General features: G+C 40.4%; 6 protein-coding genes and 1 pseudogene across 10 annotated transcripts; 5 read left to right on the top strand and 2 right to left on the bottom strand.

Moving 5' to 3' along the window:
- The first annotated feature begins 1000 nt into the window (after positions 1 to 1000).
- LOC106369382 lies at positions 1001 to 2242 on the top strand (annotated as a pseudogene).
- Positions 2243 to 5005: 2763 nt separating this feature from the next.
- On the bottom strand, positions 5006 to 6482 carry LOC106369381 (COP9 signalosome complex subunit 7-like). 4 transcript variants are annotated; one of them, XM_048743209.1, is made up of 6 exons: positions 6297 to 6482; positions 5987 to 6142; positions 5773 to 5848; positions 5453 to 5542; positions 5272 to 5316; positions 5006 to 5190 (listed from the first exon to the last, which is right to left on the bottom strand). In XM_048743209.1, exons 1-6 carry the CDS (start codon positions 6332 to 6334, stop codon positions 5116 to 5118), a joined length of 480 nt encoding a protein of 159 aa, XP_048599166.1. In that variant the 5' UTR covers positions 6335 to 6482; the 3' UTR covers positions 5006 to 5115. The 4 variants fall into 4 exon arrangements, with proteins under 4 accessions (XP_048599166.1, XP_048599167.1, XP_048599168.1 ...); XM_048743210.1 differs by having other exon boundaries at positions 5785 to 5848; XM_048743211.1 differs by lacking the exon at positions 6297 to 6482 and having other exon boundaries at positions 6012 to 6289.
- Positions 6389 to 10525, top strand: LOC106370828 (protein VASCULAR ASSOCIATED DEATH 1, chloroplastic). 2 transcript variants are annotated; one of them, XM_013810803.3, is made up of 18 exons: positions 6389 to 6669; positions 6744 to 6803; positions 6885 to 6935; positions 7003 to 7068; positions 7143 to 7238; positions 7303 to 7404; positions 7506 to 7567; positions 7641 to 7804; positions 8382 to 8422; positions 8560 to 8647; positions 8756 to 8842; positions 8929 to 8983; positions 9086 to 9152; positions 9227 to 9326; positions 9468 to 9529; positions 9626 to 9668; positions 9747 to 9961; positions 10085 to 10525. In XM_013810803.3, exons 1-18 carry the CDS (start codon positions 6493 to 6495, stop codon positions 10325 to 10327), a joined length of 1779 nt encoding a protein of 592 aa, XP_013666257.1. In that variant the 5' UTR covers positions 6389 to 6492; the 3' UTR covers positions 10328 to 10525. The 2 variants fall into 2 exon arrangements, with proteins under 2 accessions (XP_013666257.1, XP_013666256.1); XM_013810802.3 differs by having other exon boundaries at positions 6390 to 6669; positions 7479 to 7567.
- Positions 10526 to 10884: 359 nt separating this feature from the next.
- On the bottom strand, positions 10885 to 12013 carry LOC106370827 (protein mago nashi homolog). The gene is made up of 3 exons (XM_013810801.2): positions 11696 to 12013; positions 11272 to 11448; positions 10885 to 11144 (listed from the first exon to the last, which is right to left on the bottom strand). The coding sequence occupies exons 1-3, from the start codon at positions 11903 to 11905 to the stop codon at positions 11085 to 11087; spliced, it is 447 nt and encodes a 148-aa protein (XP_013666255.1). The 5' UTR covers positions 11906 to 12013; the 3' UTR covers positions 10885 to 11084.
- A 28-nt stretch (positions 12014 to 12041) lies between these two features.
- Positions 12042 to 15761, top strand: LOC106370825 (dol-P-Man:Man(7)GlcNAc(2)-PP-Dol alpha-1,6-mannosyltransferase-like). Its single transcript, XM_013810799.3, has 20 exons — positions 12042 to 12203; positions 12279 to 12364; positions 12441 to 12482; positions 12576 to 12621; positions 12684 to 12770; positions 12885 to 12940; positions 13060 to 13177; positions 13273 to 13331; positions 13439 to 13510; positions 13605 to 13668; positions 13776 to 13879; positions 14063 to 14134; positions 14216 to 14302; positions 14393 to 14460; positions 14553 to 14621; positions 14693 to 14775; positions 14989 to 15088; positions 15168 to 15233; positions 15314 to 15407; positions 15482 to 15761. Exons 1-20 carry the CDS (start codon positions 12170 to 12172, stop codon positions 15557 to 15559), a joined length of 1485 nt encoding a protein of 494 aa, XP_013666253.1. The 5' UTR covers positions 12042 to 12169; the 3' UTR covers positions 15560 to 15761.
- LOC106370824 (pentatricopeptide repeat-containing protein At1g02150) lies at positions 15755 to 17603 on the top strand. Its single transcript, XM_013810798.3, has 2 exons — positions 15755 to 16233; positions 16312 to 17603. The coding sequence occupies exons 1-2, from the start codon at positions 15877 to 15879 to the stop codon at positions 17491 to 17493; spliced, it is 1539 nt and encodes a 512-aa protein (XP_013666252.1). The 5' UTR covers positions 15755 to 15876; the 3' UTR covers positions 17494 to 17603.
- LOC106370826 (cytochrome c oxidase-assembly factor COX23, mitochondrial) lies at positions 17582 to 18392 on the top strand. Its single transcript, XM_013810800.3, has 3 exons — positions 17582 to 17824; positions 17961 to 18037; positions 18122 to 18392. The coding sequence occupies exons 1-3, from the start codon at positions 17728 to 17730 to the stop codon at positions 18167 to 18169; spliced, it is 222 nt and encodes a 73-aa protein (XP_013666254.1). The 5' UTR covers positions 17582 to 17727; the 3' UTR covers positions 18170 to 18392.
- The last annotated feature ends 29 nt before the right edge of the window (positions 18393 to 18421 follow it).

The following is an 18421-nucleotide window of genomic DNA, read 5'->3' as shown; positions in this document are numbered from 1 at the left end:
TGCGGGTCAATCTTATTATTTAAGCTTCACTGTTATATGAGCCGGAACAAATTACGAAAGTCTAGTTAATTATTTACAATGGATTTTAGTTGGTTTTATATCTTGGACTGATCCTAAACCTGACGAAAGGTTTGGAGCTATTTCTCGGCAGGTCGCTGTAATCAAGACCTTTATTCACAATCACAGAGAGCAGTCTTTCTTCTGAGAAACGCCTTAGAAGCTGTTGGAAAGTTGTAAGATGATTGATGTGGACTACAACAAGTGCTACCATCATCTTAAAGCTTCTTGATCGGGCTTGGAGTAGTATATGTATAGATAGTTTGGGCAGCAGACCCTTATGTTCTCCCATGTGTTTATAATTCGAATTTCTCCGTTTTCAATTTTATGTGAATGGTAAAGTTCATACATGTCCCTCAGACAGCAACACCATACTGTATGTGATGGAGAATGCGAGAGACGAGCTGAAGAAGAAAGGCGACACAGCACAAGAATGGGGACTTGGCTTATTTCCTATTTCGGACCTGGAATCACCATCGAAGGCCTTCTCATCCGCAGCCTCACCTCTCCCTAATTTTCAAATATGTAACCTTATGAAAAAGAAAGACGAATATACATACTAAGAGCCACAAACATATTATAATTAACAATTGTTTAATTTGATTCGAATAAGTAACATCATGGAATAAGCGTTGTTAGAGCATCTCCAATGTATGTCTCTATATTTTCCTCTAAAATAGAGATCTCTATTATAGAGGTGGATTTGCTCCAATGTATGCCTCTATAATAGAGTTCCTCTATTTTAGAGGAAAATATAGAGGAATCCTACTTTTTACCTCTATATTTAGAGATGAAAATAGCAAATCTCTATATTTTCCCCTATAAATAGAGGAACTCTATTATAGAAGCATACATTGGAGCAAATCCACCTCTATAATAGAGTCTCTATTTTAGAGAAAAATATAGAGATAAAAATAGAGGTGGGTTGGAGATGGTCTTAGGAAGAGAAAGAAAAAGAAAACACATATATATATATATATATATATATATTAATAATACTAAATGGCATGTGATTAGGAAGGAATGTTTAGAAAATGTCAAAAGCAGCAGCACGTGTCATTAGCGGAAGGACTCATCCACTTGGAACCACACAAACAAGAAGACACGAAACCCATTACTTCCACTAAAAACAAGGACTTCCACCTTTTTTTAATTCACACGCCCGCACCAAAACACTCGCATAAAAAAAGCCATGAACTTATCATGCATTGATTTTGTCATGTTCAGCAGTCGTGGACAACATGACGAGGGCAACATGTCACGTCCCTCATGGAAGAGGGAGAGATCGAATAATCTAATTAACTTGTCTCCAAACGAAGACGAAGAGCTTGCCAACTGTCTTGTCTTGTTATCCAATTCGGGGGATCATTATAATAGTGGTGGCCATCACAACAAGCATGGACATGGCAAGGGGTAAAACCATCAAAAAACAAAAGACCTCACAAGCTTTCCAATGCAAAGCTTGCAAAAAGGTGTTTACGTCGCATCAGGCATTGGGTGGACACAGGGCAAGCCACAAGAAAGTGAAGGGTTGTTTTGCCACTCAAAATAAAGAAGAAGAAGAAGATGAAGATGAATACAAAGAAGAAGATGAAGAAGAAGAAGAGGAGGAAGAAGAAGACAAAGCAACAGCGGCCGATTACAATAATATTATCACAAGAAAAAGATCCAACGCCCACGAATGCACCATCTGCCATCGCGTATTTTCATCGGGACAAGCCTTGGGAGGCCACAAGAGATGTCACTGGTTAACACCTTCAAGTTATTTTCATATGACGCCGCTACATGATTCTTCTTCTGTCGCAAGATCTCAGATGCTAGAACAACCATCTCTAGATCTCAACTTAACTTGCCAAGAGTATTCCGTTGATCCAACGGTCATGAGCGTGTGGAGAGATGATGGTGGTAACAATCATAACGCTACTTCACCTGATTCATGGTTAAAACTCGCTAGTGGTGATTGGTCTTAACGGCTGACTAGTTATTATTGGTTCAAGTTGCTAACTATATTCATTTGATTCACATACCAGTTACGAGCATCAAATTATATAAGCGTAAGATCACCTATGACTGTCCTTACATGCTGAAAGGCAATTTAATATATAGGTGTCAATATAGTATAGCTAACGATTTTTTGTCATAATTAATTTAATTCATCCTTGTCTTAAAGAGTCGACGTGATTTACTTGTTTGGCAATATCAAGAACGAAATATGTGTACAAAATCTCAAAATACATAACAACTTAATTAATTAACAAACATGAAGAAGATCCAAAAGAAGAAAATATCACAAATAAATGAATCAAATTGACCAAACCGCTCGTACTACACACACTGCAACTAGTCAACAAAATTGGTGGTCACCACTGATCAGTTGGTGTGGAGATCAAAGTCTGTTAAGTTTGAGGGAGAAATTGGTCATCTTTTTTCCATTGTACAAACAGTGGGGAAGATGACTCTACTCACTCTTTTCTTTTATGTATATTGGAAACTTTGTACTCATTTTTTATGCTCAAGGCCCAAAGCTAGCAAGGTAACTACAAAGCAATCCCGAATGCGAAAGCCAGATGAGATATTAAACTTTGAGTATAGAAGAAACAAGGAATAATCAATATACATCGTACAAGTACACTCATCAAGTTGATTTGTTTCAAATTAAATAAAGAGACAGACGAGAAAGGGGGGGAGGGGGAACGTGACTAAAGAAGGCGTTTCCAAAAAAGTGCAGATATAATTTAGTAAAACAGAGAGACAAGAGATCTGAGGATTTTGCTATACAAGTTGCAATAAAAGGTCATCAAACACCACACTCTCTCCTCTACCTTGGTATCAGATGCCTTCTCCTGCATTCCAATGACGAGTGTATGTTATCATCTCCTTTCTAGTTTGTTTCAGATCATCTCATACTTTATCACACCAACAGTTACCTCTTTAGTCGGATCCCATCTTCTTCACAGTCCATCACTCTGCTTAGTTCCCCAAACATCTCTTTATGTCCTCTGTTGTCAACATCCCCCTGCCCACAATGTAAGTTAGACTACATCCACCACCAGTACCACCCTTCCCAATCTAACTTCGAGAATTTTCCAATTTTTTGTTCTTTCTACACGAACCAGTTCACTGTAGTCGTAACAAGGATAAGTGCACCAAATTTTAGTCCATTCTCTAACACGTGTCTAAAATTTACCACATTGTTTTTGTTTATAAAACTTCATAATACGTAGCATGTACTCTCGATAAAACCCACTTTATATTTATCTGAAAATATCAGACAGAAAAGCTACTCGGACTCTAACTCAGGGTTATTAATACTGAGTCTAACTAAAGACTAATTAGTTACATTATATATTTAGAGACCTTCATGGACAGAGACCTCTTCACTTCTTCCACTCCTTCTTCTGCTTCCTTGCGATGTTTTTTTCCATTTCACCCATATTGTCCGCCCATTTTAACTTGTCTTGAAATGAACATAGAAGATTTTCTGATGTGTTCAACCTACACATAAACAGTTTCAAAAATTAAAGCAAGGCAGAAACTGTTTCATGAGAAAATGACACTTCAGGTTTTGCTGGGAATTAAGACAGGTTCCTTCTGAAATTGGAGTCAAGCCTATCCTACTGTTAACTGGTGTGGACGAGTCAAGCTCTTTAATGTCCATTTCATTTCAGGAGAGGTCTCATTTCGCTCCTTTCGCCATCACTAGCCACATCCAACAGGTCTTAAACATGCTATATCCACTGCTCTCGTGCTCTCATCTATGTAATTATGCTGTGGACTTGAAGAAGGAAATGCCATCAAGTGAAACTTACGGATTGGGCATAGTTGGATTGTCCTTTATTATTAATGCAGTCGATGGTGTTTTCACATCAATATCAAGCGAGTTTCGTCATCAACGGGGTTCTCCGACATGTCCAAATAGTCATGTCCGCTTCATTCTAGATCTAGCTCAGAGTCATCCATTGCTTGAAGATTGCAGTCCCATAGCCTTACAACAAAAGGCTAATCAAACCTCCTCATGCCGGGGCCATGAGAGAACCTTCGCACCCGAGTGCAAGAATTGTTTAATGCTGCCTTACTCTGTAGCTAGCTCTAAAGGAATCTTCCCAAAGTCCCCACTCAAAAGGCAGAGTAGCAGAGGAGCACAACTGAAGTCCCTTGGTGATTTTGATCGGTCTTGGAAAGATTTCAAAATGTTCATCAATCAACCAGCGACTACAAAGCCCGGTATTTGCTCTCACTTTCATACTATGACAGAGTATAGTGAGGAACTGCTTGAATCTGGTTTCATTAATACTCTCTGGTACCGATACGGTAATATCAGCATCAAGAGTCTTTTGTTGGCCATATGTCATGCCTTCTCACCAAGTCTTGTCAAGCTGTTTTGTTGCTTCACCGGTGTGATGATGGCCCGGTCTTCATCGCCATCTTCACTTGTCCACCACTGTCCTTTAAAATTATCTTTTCAGGATAAGTTTATGAAAATGTCCTCTCGCCAGGGCCGAGAAAGATCGCCAGGGCCGAGAGAGATCGCCATCCACTTCCTCCTTTCAGGAGAGAACCTTTTCACCACAGTCCCTCTTTTTAAGAGGTGATTCTCACCCGGTTCTCGAAAAGTGGATCATCGCTGATGCAGGAATATCCACATCTCACTCAACGACATCTCCTTTTGTAGCTTCGCCCCTAATTGCGGAAACTTTGGTAAGTCAAAACGCCATGATCTCTGCTCACAGTTATGGGACAAACTCCCTCAGCTTAGAAGCCCTTTATAAGAAGCTTCCGGCTTTTGTCCATGATTCAAACCGTTTAACCTATCCTTTTATTGCTTTAGTTTCCCTTAGTGTAACAAGTGAGTTTTACTCTCTGACAGTGAGTTCTCTACTTGTAATCTTTGTTTAAGTGTTAATATAATCTCTAGTTTCACAAAAAAAAAAAAATGACACTTCACATAGAACTGAACATGAGGATTATCATTATTGTCAGGTTTTCTAACACTCTGTACGAGTCTTTTTAAATACAAATCCTGGGAGCCAAAGGGGAGAAGAAGCTAGATTAAAGAAACTACAAGTTTGACAATGCGTGTAACATATCCCCTAGTTCTCCTGGCCTTGGATCCCTACCAGCAGCAAATGGAACCTGCACGTTTCCAATATATATGACAAGTCTCATAGAGATATCCATAAATAAGAAGCACAATATAGGAGAATGACAACACACCTCGAAGCATCTTTTCAACTGATCCAATTTTCCTCTGACTATACCCTGGAAGATGTTAACAAAGTCAGTATCAAGCTTGTGTAATTTTAGGTAGGTTGGTCTGTGCAAATACCGCCGGCTTCATGGTAGCAAACAAAAACAGAGATTACACACTGAAAGGAAAAAGTATAAAGATACTCACATCATACATGCATTCATTATTAAGAAAGTCCTCGAGTTGACGAACATTAGTGACATCTAACTCGACCATCAGATTATCATAAGGCAGCACCTATGAATAGCACAAGCAGAGTGAGATACAAGTGGAAATGAGAGGAGAAGACAAAGAATGAGCTGCTTTGTCTTCAGAATTTGGTAAGAGAGTGAGCTTCTTTAGCTTCAGAATTTGGTGAGGAGACAACTGAGGGATACGATTATCATTGCCTAATAAACAAAAAAAAAAAGAAAAAGAAAGTGTGGCAGGCAGGCAGCTGTATTGAAAGAATAAAAAAAGGTTGGTACATTTGTAGTTACCCCAGGTGCCATGGGCAAACAACCGTAGTACATCGAGGAAAACAGAATGTGTGGTTCCTTCAAGCTGCAATGCATTGTTGAGATGAGACTAATTAAAATGCAAAAATTAGGATAACCCTACTACTACCTACGAGCATAGATAACAGAACAAACACACATTCATATATATATATATATATATGCCAACAGCAAAGAAAGCTACCAATCAAACGTTCCTAAAGCAAGACCTGGGCAACTGGGGAGAGCCAAAATCTTGGAAAAGGCGAAAAGAGAAGGATGTGATGTAGATAGGCCACATGGACTCGCCGCTGCATTTAGAAGCTCGGTCAACGAGCTGACCAATGATCTCTGCCTGCTTCTGCTCGATTTCCATTAATGAAGATTTAATCATATGATCTTTAGATATAATTGTTCCAAATTAACTCAGTTAAACAAGTGTTGAGAAGAAAAAAACTTATAAATTTGGAGATGTCATCACCACCACCAAAATATAAATAGCAAGTTTGTCAGACCTGTGGGCCACAAAGTGGGTGAGTAAAGGATGGGCCATTAAGCCCAATTGGGGGAGGTGTGTTTGACTAAAATGTGGCGTTGACGTTGACGACGTACGCCGCACCCAACGACCGCCAAACTGAGCGAGCACACTTTCCCTTCCTCTTTCTCTTTCTCTTTGGCATCAACAACATAACATCCTTTTTAGTCTCATTCATGGCGATGCTTTCTACTCCGGAGACGGTCATGAACATGGACGGATCTGCATCTGCATCTGCTTCTCCGGAGGTGGTCGTTTCCGATCCCTCACCATCGTCCCCCGACGGATCGCGCTCTAGCGGCTCACCTGATCGCACCTCTTCGCCAAGCCCTAGTCGTGGTGGTGAAAATCAGGTGCTGATCTGATCAATTTGATTGAATTGAGTATGTCTTGTCTTCTTCTGATCTGTATTATTTTTGACCTGAAGTCTGAAGTCATATCGAGGAGTGAAGAGTATCGGCAATTATTTCGGCTCCCAGCTGACGAAGTACGTATTTGCTTGCTTCGCTCTCTTTTAGTGACCAATGGAATGCTTTCTTATTTTATGTATGTGTATGTGTGTGTGTAGGTCCTTGTTCAAGATTTCAATTGTGCTTGTCAAGAGAGTATTCTTCTCCAGGTAACGTATTTATCTCTTTCAACACTATTCCTCTCACCCTTATTATACCTTTCTTTCTTTTTTGCAGGGTCACATGTACCTCTTCATTCATTATATCTGCTTTTACTCTAACATCTTTGGCTATGAGACCAAGGTACTCCCTTCTCCATCATTCATTCATTCATTCATTCCTTCCTTCATTTCCTTTCTTCTCTTTTCGTGTTGCAGAAAATTATTCCATTTGCGGATATCTCTTGTGTTAAACGAGCAAAGACTGCTGGTATTTTCCCCAATGCCATTGAGATTTTAGCTGGAGGGAAGAAGGTAGTAGGATCATTATCAATCTCCTCTCTACTCCCTTTTCCTGATTTGCTTTTTCCTCTTTCAGTACTTTTTTGCTTCCTTTCTTTCCCGTGATGAAGCTTTCAAGCTTATCCATGATGGATGGGTTGAATATGGTTGTGCTGTCAAATCCCAAGGCCAGATTCAGGTTCCCAAACAACCCTTGCCAAATACACTGCTTCTTGTTTCTTTATTCTCATCTTCCTCACCTTACCTGTTCAGGATTCTTTTTCTGAGTCCAACAACCAGGTCAACGATGGAGTTGTTCAGAGTACTTTGGATTTGGCGAGTGAGCTTCATTCCCCATCAAGGTACTTTGTTTCCTTCTATATGGTTTCTGTTACTACCTAACTGCTTCATGCCTCACTATCCTTCACTTCACAGGGATGAAACACCTCATCTTTCTGCCAGTTCCAGCGTTACTCAAAATGGCGTTTCACCTTCATCTCTAAATCTTCAGCGCCACACAGAACCACTTGTAGATAGTGTGGCCTCTTCTTCAACCAATATCTTGAACTCCAAGCCTGAAGACTTAAATGCACCAAAATGTAGTTAAACTCCTTCCTCGCTTTTATTTTAGTTTTGTCTGGCAACGTCTTTGGTTATCATTTTCATGTCAACTGTTTAAGTATCTGAATGCTAGTGTTTTCAGTAAGCTCAGTGGGGATTTTTTTTTGCTAGGATCATGTCCAATTGCTGGTAGATAGTATTAAGAATGCAAACCGCTTGGGTTTCTCCTAATTTTAGAAAGAAGTGCTGATCTTCTTAAGTTGGACAGCCATAATTATCTTCATGCTGTTTCGAGGTGTATGTTTGTATGTGTCTATCTTTTCGCTTGCTTTTTTGACCTGAACTGACTTTGTTTGAAATTAAATGGTCAATGGATAAACCGTCTCGGAATGAGGTAGCTTAGCTATTTTTTTTTGCCTCTTGATGGTACTTCACAATTTACATCAGTTCTCATTTTGTCGCACCTTGCACTCAATATGGAGACCCTACTTCCTGCTGATCTAGTTTTCCGTTGATGCATGATCTCTCATCTATCTTTTTTTTTGGTTACTGCGACCTCTTTTCTTGTTGTCATTCGAACTCACCACTCATTTTTCTTATGTTCCTTGCATGCAGTATCATCTGATTTTACAAAGGTAGCAGAGGCAAAATTTCCGGTAATGTCACATTTTTTTTGACCTATGGGATAGATAATATTATGTAATCATTGTCAGTCAAATTTATGAGAATCTAACCATTAACTGAAACCAGAAGTTTCATATGTATATAAACAGAGTTTTCTTTATGTTTGCAGATTCCAGTAGAAGAGTTCTTTAGATTGTTTTTCTCAGATGCGGCTGTCAGTTTTGTTGAATCTTTCCATAAAAATTGTGGAGATAAAGGTAGGCGATAAGTGATGGAATCATTTTGCTGCTGGTGTTATCGTATTCGTACATTTCTCTCTCTGCGGGGGTATTTTTAATAATCAAAAGAGACATTTTTGTTTGCAGAGTTTAGGTGTAGCTCTTGGGAACCTCATGAAAAGCTTGGACACACTCGCAATGTCTCATTTCAACATCCGATAAAAATATATTTTGGTAATATTTTTTATTTCCTTTTGGATAGATTCAGTTACATTATATATCAAATATGGGTATGCATGACCTTTTGATTCCTCTCAAAGGTGCAAAGTTTGGTGGCTGCCAGGAGTCACAGAAATTTCGGATGTACAGAGATAGGTAGTGTTAGAATCGCAGCTCTGTTTAGAAGAGAATCACTTTTAATGATCGTGCAAATACATACCTATTCTCTGTTGTCTGATATTGTCATTATTTTGCTAGCCATTTGGTTATTGAAACATCGCAAGAGATCACCGATGTGCCTTATGCAGATTACTTTACGGTAGAGGTACGAAGAAATTTTACATATAGTGCTGATTGATTTGCGTTAGAGGTGAATATGTTACCTTTGCCTTAATCCAGGGGGTCTGGGATGTGAAAAGAGATTGCAAAGACTCGATAGAAGGTTCTATACTGGATGTTTATGTCAATGTGGCCTTCTCTAAGAGAACAGTGTGGAAAGGTTTGTTTAGCATCATTTACTCTTTGGTTTGTCCTTGAATTTAATTTCACCGTGTTTTTTATATGCTTCTCTCGGAACTCAGTGTATTCATGGTTCTTGGATCTGGCCTCTTATGATTGATGCGTTTATGAACTTTTGCAGGAAAAATAGTGCAGTCAACTTTGGAAGAGTGTAGAGAGGCTTATGCAGCATGGATAAGAATGGTACTTATGTAGCCATTGCGCCTGGCATTGTTATTTTTTCAGTTTATTCAGGCTTCTAAACTAGTTTTTGTTTTGTTTTTATGATTATACTTGGAGGCACATGAACTGTTGAAACAGAAGAAGCTGGAGAACCAAGAAGGTTTGTTGTGCTGAGTGATGGTTAAGATAAGCTTTTTACCCCAAGTAGAAAGCTGGCTGACAATTTATTCTGACACAGGTATCAAGTTGAGTGAGGATGGTGCCGTGAGCTCAGCAAGCGAAGAAAGAGTATCTGAATGTGAAGAGCAGAGGGTGGAGATAGCAAGAGGAAGAGGAGGAGGGGTAGTGAATATTTTAAGGGAATCATTAATGAATGTGACATCATTTGTGAAGAGGCAAAGCTCGACAAAGCAGGCTTTAGTAATAGCGTTTGCAGTGATCCTACTTATGCAGGTAATTAAAAAAAAAACGAAAGTAAATGCAGTGTTTGTTTGTTTTCTAATTTATAAATTAAAAATTGGTGTGGTGTGAGAGAGAGAAAGAGAAGATGCTGATAAGTGGAAAGTGTGGACACAGGTGACGATAGTGGTGCTTCTGAAGAGAGGACCGGAGCAAGTGCAAATGGGTAGTGAATACTACAGCAGCTACGACAAGAGTGGAATTGGGGAGAGTGTTGGATGGTTGGAGAAGAGAATGCATTTCCTGAGGGAGGAGATGATTATGGTTGAGGATAGGTTGCAGAGGATGCGACAAGACCACGCTGCCTTGAAGGCTCAGCTCCACCAATTGGAACGCCTCCTTCTCCGCCACCAACAATGAGATAATTCTGCTGGCGGATTTGTAACTATATGTCTGTATGTATCATGTATAAGCTTTTGTATTTTCGGATGTTAGTTTGCAAAGTTACACCCACGGGTATGATATGGATCAGTGTTGTAAGTATTGGACAAATTGTTTGTTTCTCAACTGCAAATCTTTCTATATTGCTGATTTATATATTTACAAATATTTTTACTAGACGAGTTTCGCGCAATATACGTACGTATATATACTCTTTGTCGTAACCGCTGTAGCAATATCCTGCTCTGCTCGATCAGTCTTCGAGTCCAACAGTAACAGTAATGCTCCGAGTGCAGAGTATGCGACACACTATCGTTGAACTTGTGACAAGTCATTTCAAACTCTGAATAACAGCAATGCTCCGAGTAAAAATCAACTCCTAAATCATTTCAGTACCGGTTTTCCACCAACATTGACCGATTTTAGGCAAGTCATATAGCTAGCTGGAAGATAAGCATAAGCAACTGATTTCGTCCAGACAAAACTCCATCCTTTAGACTTGCCCAATTTCGTTTTGTTACTATTGAAAATAACAGTAGCTGGGAAAAGATCACCTAAGTATAAGTTGCCAAACCATTGTCCATTACAATACCAACGCTTATTTAAGATTCATTGAAACAACAGAACAAGAAACTAGCATGAATCTCACTAATGTTGATGAGTCAGAAACATTAAAAAAAAAACAAAAAAACAAACTTCAGCCACATACTCCAAGCAACTCTACTGATTTCTTTCTCTAAATAGGCTTGATCTTGAAGTGCAGAGAGATGAGCGAAAAAACAAGACATTTCAAGTCCTGCAACCACAAGGAAAAGAGCAAAGAATAAATAACAGAAGAATGCTAAGGCAAACAGAGTAAGGTAACTAGAGAAACACATAGTCAGAATCAATGACAAAATTGAGAAAGGAAAAAGAGAAGAGACCTGAACAAGATAGTAAAAGATGCGAAGACCTTCAGGATCATCACTGCTCTGGACATCAACGAGAGAACCAATCTTAGAAGTAGCGAAGGAGATATGCTCATTTCCCATAACGATCTCAAGCTCTTGCCTTCCAACACGGTCAGGTTCCGGCCACTTAAAATCATCTTCTTTCATTATCTACGCAAACAAAAAAGAGGAGGAGTCAGGTACAACATACTAAAAGTGGCGCAGAAGCTCCCCGCATGAGTATGATAGATGCAAAATCATCCATCATTACAAAGTACCATAGCTCAGGAACTAAATCAAAAGTATGGTCGCAAAGCCAATTTCAAACATAGATATCCCAAGGAAACCCTAATCGAGTTCCTTCCGACCTAGGCTAGGAATAGAACCAAATCTGAGGAGAGTTAAGAGAGAAAAAGACCTCGCTCTCGGAGACGATACGCTTGCATTCCTTGAGAACGGCGGGGGTGAGAAACACCTCCTTCCGGATCATCGTATCGTTCTTGTAGTTTGAGTTATTGGCGTATCGGAGCTTACCGTCCGGTCTAAACTCGAACTCCAGGAACTCGTGTCCAAATTTCCCCTTGTGCCCGACATAGTACCGCAGGTAGAACTCGTTTTCTTCTTCCATGCCTTCTCTAAGACTAAGACCCTCGTCGATTTCTGGAGAATTAAGACCTCCACCTCGCTCTCCCGAGTTAGATTAACCCCCAAAAGAAAGAATAGAGCACCACATCTACATATATTAATGGGCTTAGATAGCAGCCCAAATACATAATTATGAGCCCACCCATATAAAGAAACATTCAGGCCCATTTTAAATTTTCTGTCTCCATCGAAATCGTCTGCGCCTGATATCGCCCTATACCGAGAAGGGAAGGGAGTTACACAGACGATGCCGAAAATGACCAAGTTTCTTCAATCATATGGTAGTTGATTTGTGCACGCTCTTGCGTTTTTTTCTCTTTGTAAATTGAAACATGTGATATCTGTTGTGGGAGCAGGATATGATCTGATTCTGGGAGCTATAGCTGCAATTTATGTGGTCATGTCACCATATACTAAGGTGGAAGAGAGCTTCAACGTACAGGTACCCTCCTTCTTTTCAATTGCCAAGATCTACTCTCCTTTTTTTTAACTGAGTGGTGAATTTGCAATGCGACCAGTCAATGCACGACATTCTTTACCATCGCCATCGTTTGGACTCTGTGAGTGACCCGACCCGACCCCTTCTTCTTCTTCTTCTTTACTTGTTTCAATTTTAAGTCACGTTCGTTTTACTGACTGTTTTATTCTGTCAGTATGATCATTTGGAATTCCCCGGTGTTGTCCCTCGAACTTTTATTGGTAAGCACTGTTGTTGGATTCTACTGCTTGTTTCCTCAACTCTGATTGATCTCTTCTTTCAGGAGCCTTCATAGTCTCTTTTTTTGCATCACCCCTTGTCTCCTTTATCACCTGGCTTGGCTTCCCCAAGATTTATAGTCTTGTTGCAGGTTTCCCTTCTTCTTCCCCCTTGGATTCTCCCTCGCTAAACACTTATCTTCTTGAATTTTAAGCTACGCACTAAACCAATTCAAATCATGGTGTTTCTTTATTAACTTGTATAGCTCGTTTGGTGCTGGGCTGCATCATATTATCTACACTAAGATTTTTCCGGATTCAGGTATGAAGTTTATTTGCTACTTAGTTATTTGCTCTGCTGCCTGTTTCCATTCTCTATCTGATTACTGGGATATCCTTGACGATTGTTTTTCTCCTGAGCAGAATTTACCTCTTTGACAGATAAGAAAAAAGTTTGGACCTCAAGTGGAATCTTTCTTTGTACTTCTCACCAGTCTGCAATTTCATTTTCTTTTCTACTGCACTCGTCCTCTCCCTAATATTCTAGCTTTGGGATTAGGTGATTAACTCCTCTAGTAATGTCCTAGCAATCTTCCCATTTAGCATAGCTCCCGTTTGCTGCTAATGTTGTGAAATGAAATCTCGGTTGTGCAGTTAATCTGGCATATGGTCATTGGTTAAAGGGAAACTTTTATTCTGCTTTGAGCTTCCTGGTATGTAGTTTTCCTGTTAACATGATTTCCTGATTATAATAATAATAATAATCTTCATGGCCTCCGGAACTTGGATTTTTCTGACATGTTTTTCATCTGATAACCAGATTTTTTCCACTATAATCTTCAGATGCGATGTGATGTTACTGCTCGGCCCTATCGGTCTTGAGTTTTTATTGGTGAGCTGATGATGAATAGTCTGATTTCTCAACTTCTATATGTGTACTTTGTTGTTTCCTTCTGATAGGGGTGCTTTACGTTTATCAATGACAGACCAGATCGATCTCCTTCTGGAAAGCACTTAAGTATTGTGTTGGAACCGCTGTGGTGGCTGTAGGTTGGTTAAACTTCCTCTCCATTCTGTGATCTATTTGCATTTTTCCCCCTTAGGACTCTAGTTTCCGAGTCGGGTTTTTGTGGTCATGGGAATTAATCTTAGCACAGGTCTTACCATTTCCGTTGACTCTATCATGTGGAAGAAGTTTGTCTGGCCAGAGTTTGAAGTTTTCTGGTTTAACTCCATTCTGAACCGGAGTTCTGACTGGGGTGTATCCTTCAAAATTTGTTTTTTTTTTTTGTATCATAGATCACTTTATAGCATCTGTATAGATTTCCATTTAGATATCCATACACTAGTGTAATTTCCAATGGAAAACTTATTTTGCTAAGATTGTGGCCTTGCCTTTTTGTTAAATTCTATGTTGTTCCTTGACAACTAGTTGCTAAACCAGACACATTCCATTCATTGGTACTTCACCTCGGCACTCCCACGATCTTTACTAGTAGCTTATCCTCTTTCCCTTGTAATCACTTGACCTGCTAACATCTCTCATATTGTATCTGTAAAATATTTTTTCATTTGTTCTCTTTTTTGGATCATGCAGCTTGGCACCGTACTTGACAGGCGTGTTCCATTCCTTATTCTTCCTGTTTTATCCTTTGTTATACTCTACTCTAAACTTCCACACAAGGTATTCAGATTTATTACTTATCTTAGTAGCCATTGAACTTTCTTTATTATTTGCTGACAGAGGCTTACCTATGTTTCGTGATTTATGCAGGAACTCCGCTTTATTATTAGTTCAGTGCCAATGCTCAACTTATCTGCTGCAGTTGCTGCTAGCAGAATGTATGAGTTCTATCAGATGCTTGCTAGCTAAGCTTTCAATCATAGCTAGAACGTTCTTTCACTCACGTTCCCCTTTGATACACTTTATGCAGCTACAATAACAGGAAGAAAACTATTTGGAAACTGGTGAACACGGTTATGCTAGCATTATTTGTAATCAGGTAGAAATAATTATCTTTGCTATGTAAGAGAAGAAAAGGGATTTGCTAGCCTACTTAATCCTGTCCTATAGTGCAGGGTGCACGATTGTAACATTCATGGCATCTTACAACAACTATCCAAGCGGCTATGCTCTTAAGCGCTTGCATCAGATAAGTGAGCGACTTATTCTTTTTGGGGTTTCTTGTTATTTCAGCAGCGTTTACTTGGGTATCATCAAACAAGAAAAATACTAGCCAGTTTCTGTTTGTTTGTCCCACATGGCCCTTTTTATACGTGATCGTCCTTTTTGGGGGTTGATATCTATCTAGGGTTGATAATTTGCCTAGAATATGATTAATTTGACCGGGTGCCTTGTATGTTTCCCAGGCCATCCTGCGAATGTAGTGGGAGAAGAGTGGGTTCACATAGACACTTTTGGTGCTATGAATGGAATATCTCGCTTTTGTGAAGAAGCTTTTCCGTGGAGGTGAGTGGGGTTGATTCTTAAAAAGGAAGGGGGTGGTATCTGTTTAGGTATGAGATAAAAGTTTTCTTGTGGAACGCAGATACTCAAAAGAAGAAGAGGTGGTGGTGGAGGAGTTACGAAACAGAAATTTCACGTACCTTGTGAAGTGAGAGTATTTTCATCAGAATAAAAAGCAAATTCTTAGTCACAGAAGATCTTAATAAAGTTTTGTCATGGTTTGAGCAGCGAGCACCCCTCGGTGGATGGATACAAGTGCTTGTTTTCTGAAGAAGGCTTCGACAGACTCGAACTGCGGCGAGGTTTCCCTCCCATTGTTCTGGTAAATAGGTTGGCTTTTGGGAATATTTAATCAGGATTGGAATGCAATGTTGAGTTAGAAATGTTGAGTTGCAGGTAAAAAGAGCCAAAGTATACGTGCACAGGAATAGGAAGAAGGAAGATCATTTGCAGAAGAAATGGCCAGGATGTTAAGAGACATTGATGCAGGAGTACAACTTGGTTAACTTATCCCCGAGAGAGAGGAGTTGATGTAACGATATATAATAATATGTGTGTAATAATAGTAAGATTGATTGAAAACCCTATGATTATGAATGAATGATTCTCCTCGCAGTAGCGCCCGTCTTTGGGTTATATATTTATTTGGGCCTTTGAGTTGAGTCCAACAACTCCAGCAGTGAGGTGTAATTACCGATTGCCCCCTCTTTCTTTTCATAGCCAATCGCCTTATCGTCAGACAAGAGACTGTAGTTAGAAACCTAACGAAAGACTCAGACAGAGAGAGAGATATGCTGCTTCAGGCGGTACAGAATCGCAATGTTCCGCTGGCTTCCTCCGCCTCCTATTCTCGCCTCCCTCGCTGCAGGTCACCCGTCGTCTCTGTAGCCCCACTGAAGAAGAAGACAGCAATAATCGTGTGCTCCATCTCCCAGGTCTATGGCTACGGAACGGTGGACTACGAGAGAAGGCCGATTATCCAGTGGAATGCCATTTACAAGAAGATATCTCTCATGGAGAAGCCTGAGCTCGGTGCCGCCTCCGTCTTGAATCAGTGGGAGAAAGGCGGCCGTAAGCTTACCAAGTGGGAGCTCTGTCGGGTCGTCAAGGAGCTTCGCAAGTATAAGCGTCCTAACCAAGCTCTAGAGGTATGAATGAATGAATAACTATAAACCTTTTTTAGTTATTCATTCATGATTCATTCATTCCTTCCTTCCCTTAAGAAGGTGTACGACTGGATGAACAAGAGAGGCGAAAGGTTTCGATTGTCTGCAAGTGATGCTGCCATCCAGCTCGACCTTATCGGCAAAGTCCGTGGGATTTCAGACGCCGAAGAGTTCTTCCTCAGTCTCCCTGACAACTTTAAGGACCGGAGAGTCTATGGCTCCCTCCTCAATGCCTATGTGAGGGCCAAGTCGAGAGAAAAAGCTGAAGCCTTGATCGACATTATGAGGCAGAAAGGATACGCCCTGCACCCGCTCCCCTTCAACGTCATGATGACTCTCTACATGAACCTAAGGGAATACGACAAAGTAGACGCTATGGTCTTCGAGATGAAGCAGAAAGATATTCGTCTCGACATCTACTCCTACAACATCTGGCTCTCCTCCTGCGCCTCTGTTGAGCAAATGGAGCAAGTGTATCAGCAGATGAAATCAGATGTTTCCATCAATCCCAACTGGACCACTTTTAGCACAATGGCCACCATGTACATTAAGATGGGCGAACCCGAGAAAGCTCAAGATGCACTCAGGAAGGTTGAGGCCAGGATTACGGGTCGTAATCGTATCCCATATCACTACCTTTTGAGCTTGTACGGCAGCGTTGGTAACAAGAAAGAGCTCTTCCGGGTGTGGAATGTCTACAAATCTGTTGTACCCAGCATTCCCAATTTGGGATACCATGCTCTCGTCTCCTCCTTGGTGAGGATGGGTGATGTTGAAGCTGCCGAGAAGGTATATGAGGAGTGGCTTCCAGTCAAGTCGTCTTATGACCCCAGGATACCAAACCTTCTTATGAATGTCTACGTTAAAAACGACCAACTAGACAAGGCTGAAGGGTTGTTCGACCACATGATCGAAATGGGGGGAAAGCCGAGCCCAGGTACTTGGGAGATTCTAGCCGATGGTCATACCCGAAAGAGGAGTATCACTGAGGCTTTGGCTTGTCTGAAAGAAGCTTTTTCTGCGCAAGGGTCCAGCAATTGGAGGCCTAAGGTGTTGGTGCTGTCCGGCTTCTTCAAGCTCTGTGAAGAGGAGTCGGATGTTACTAGTAAAGAGACGGTTTTGGAATTGTTGAGTCAATCGGGGCACCTTCAAGACAAATCTTACCAAGCTCTTATTGATGCTGACGAAAATGATGCCCATGACACCGATGTACTTGTTACGCAACTGCAAGATGATTTGTAATAATAAGATAATATATTTAGTAGATCTGGCTGTAAAAGAGGAACCGGAATCAACTGATCATCCCCTAAATTACAGTTAGAGAAACATGAATGAATGCTTGCTTGCGTGGACGTTGATCTTTTAGTTTGGGCCGGACTAAAAAGGCCTGCTACTATGCAAAACCTTTTATTTAAAGGCCCATTTGACTGAGAAGATAAAATTCACTAACGGAGAAAGACGGGGAGTGAAGGGGAAATGGCGACGAAAGGCGGAGCGGCGGCGGCGGCGTACCCTAGCGCAGCTCGGATATCTGATTCTCCATGTTACCATCAGTACTCTGCATCTCTGAAATGTGAGTCACGCTCTCGATTGAATCATGTTACTGCACGGAGGATTGTAACTCGTTTTCTCCCCCTATTGATTAGAGTTCAGATTTATGATCTTGATTATCTTATAACGTGGGACAAATTTCATAATGAAACTCTTAGGTCTTGAAGAGTTTGGATCAGACAAGAGTAAATGCCAGGATCATTTTGATGTGTACAAGGAATGCAAAAAGAAAGAGGTTCTTGTGATTTTTCATTCCAACTTCTCTGCTTGTATATATATAAATATCTGATTGGATTTTTTTTTTATGCTTGTCTATCAGAGGGAAGCTCGACTGGAACGCAATAAGACACGGTCATTGTTCTCCTGAGCGCACCAGCACAGTATAATCCTCAAATGCTTATGATGTCCAAGAAAATAAATGAGTCGTCTTGTTTCCTCTTATTTCATTTGCCTCTTAGAAGTGGTGTTTTGTGTTTTGCATGCTGTTATAAATAATCATTCTCAAGTGGGCAGTGTTTGTAAACATTATTTTGACTCACCTACATGTTACTTTTAAGAGAGATTATTAGTGATGGACTTATATTACGCTATAGCCCTGTTCGTTTGGTTGCCGTTTCGG

Source organism: Brassica napus, chromosome A10 (genome assembly GCF_020379485.1).
Source record: "Brassica napus cultivar Da-Ae chromosome A10, Da-Ae, whole genome shotgun sequence".
Lineage (NCBI taxonomy): Eukaryota > Viridiplantae > Streptophyta > Magnoliopsida > Brassicales > Brassicaceae > Brassica > Brassica napus.
The sequence above is the reverse complement of the archived record's forward strand: the minus strand, read 5'-3'. Positions and strand labels throughout refer to the sequence as shown.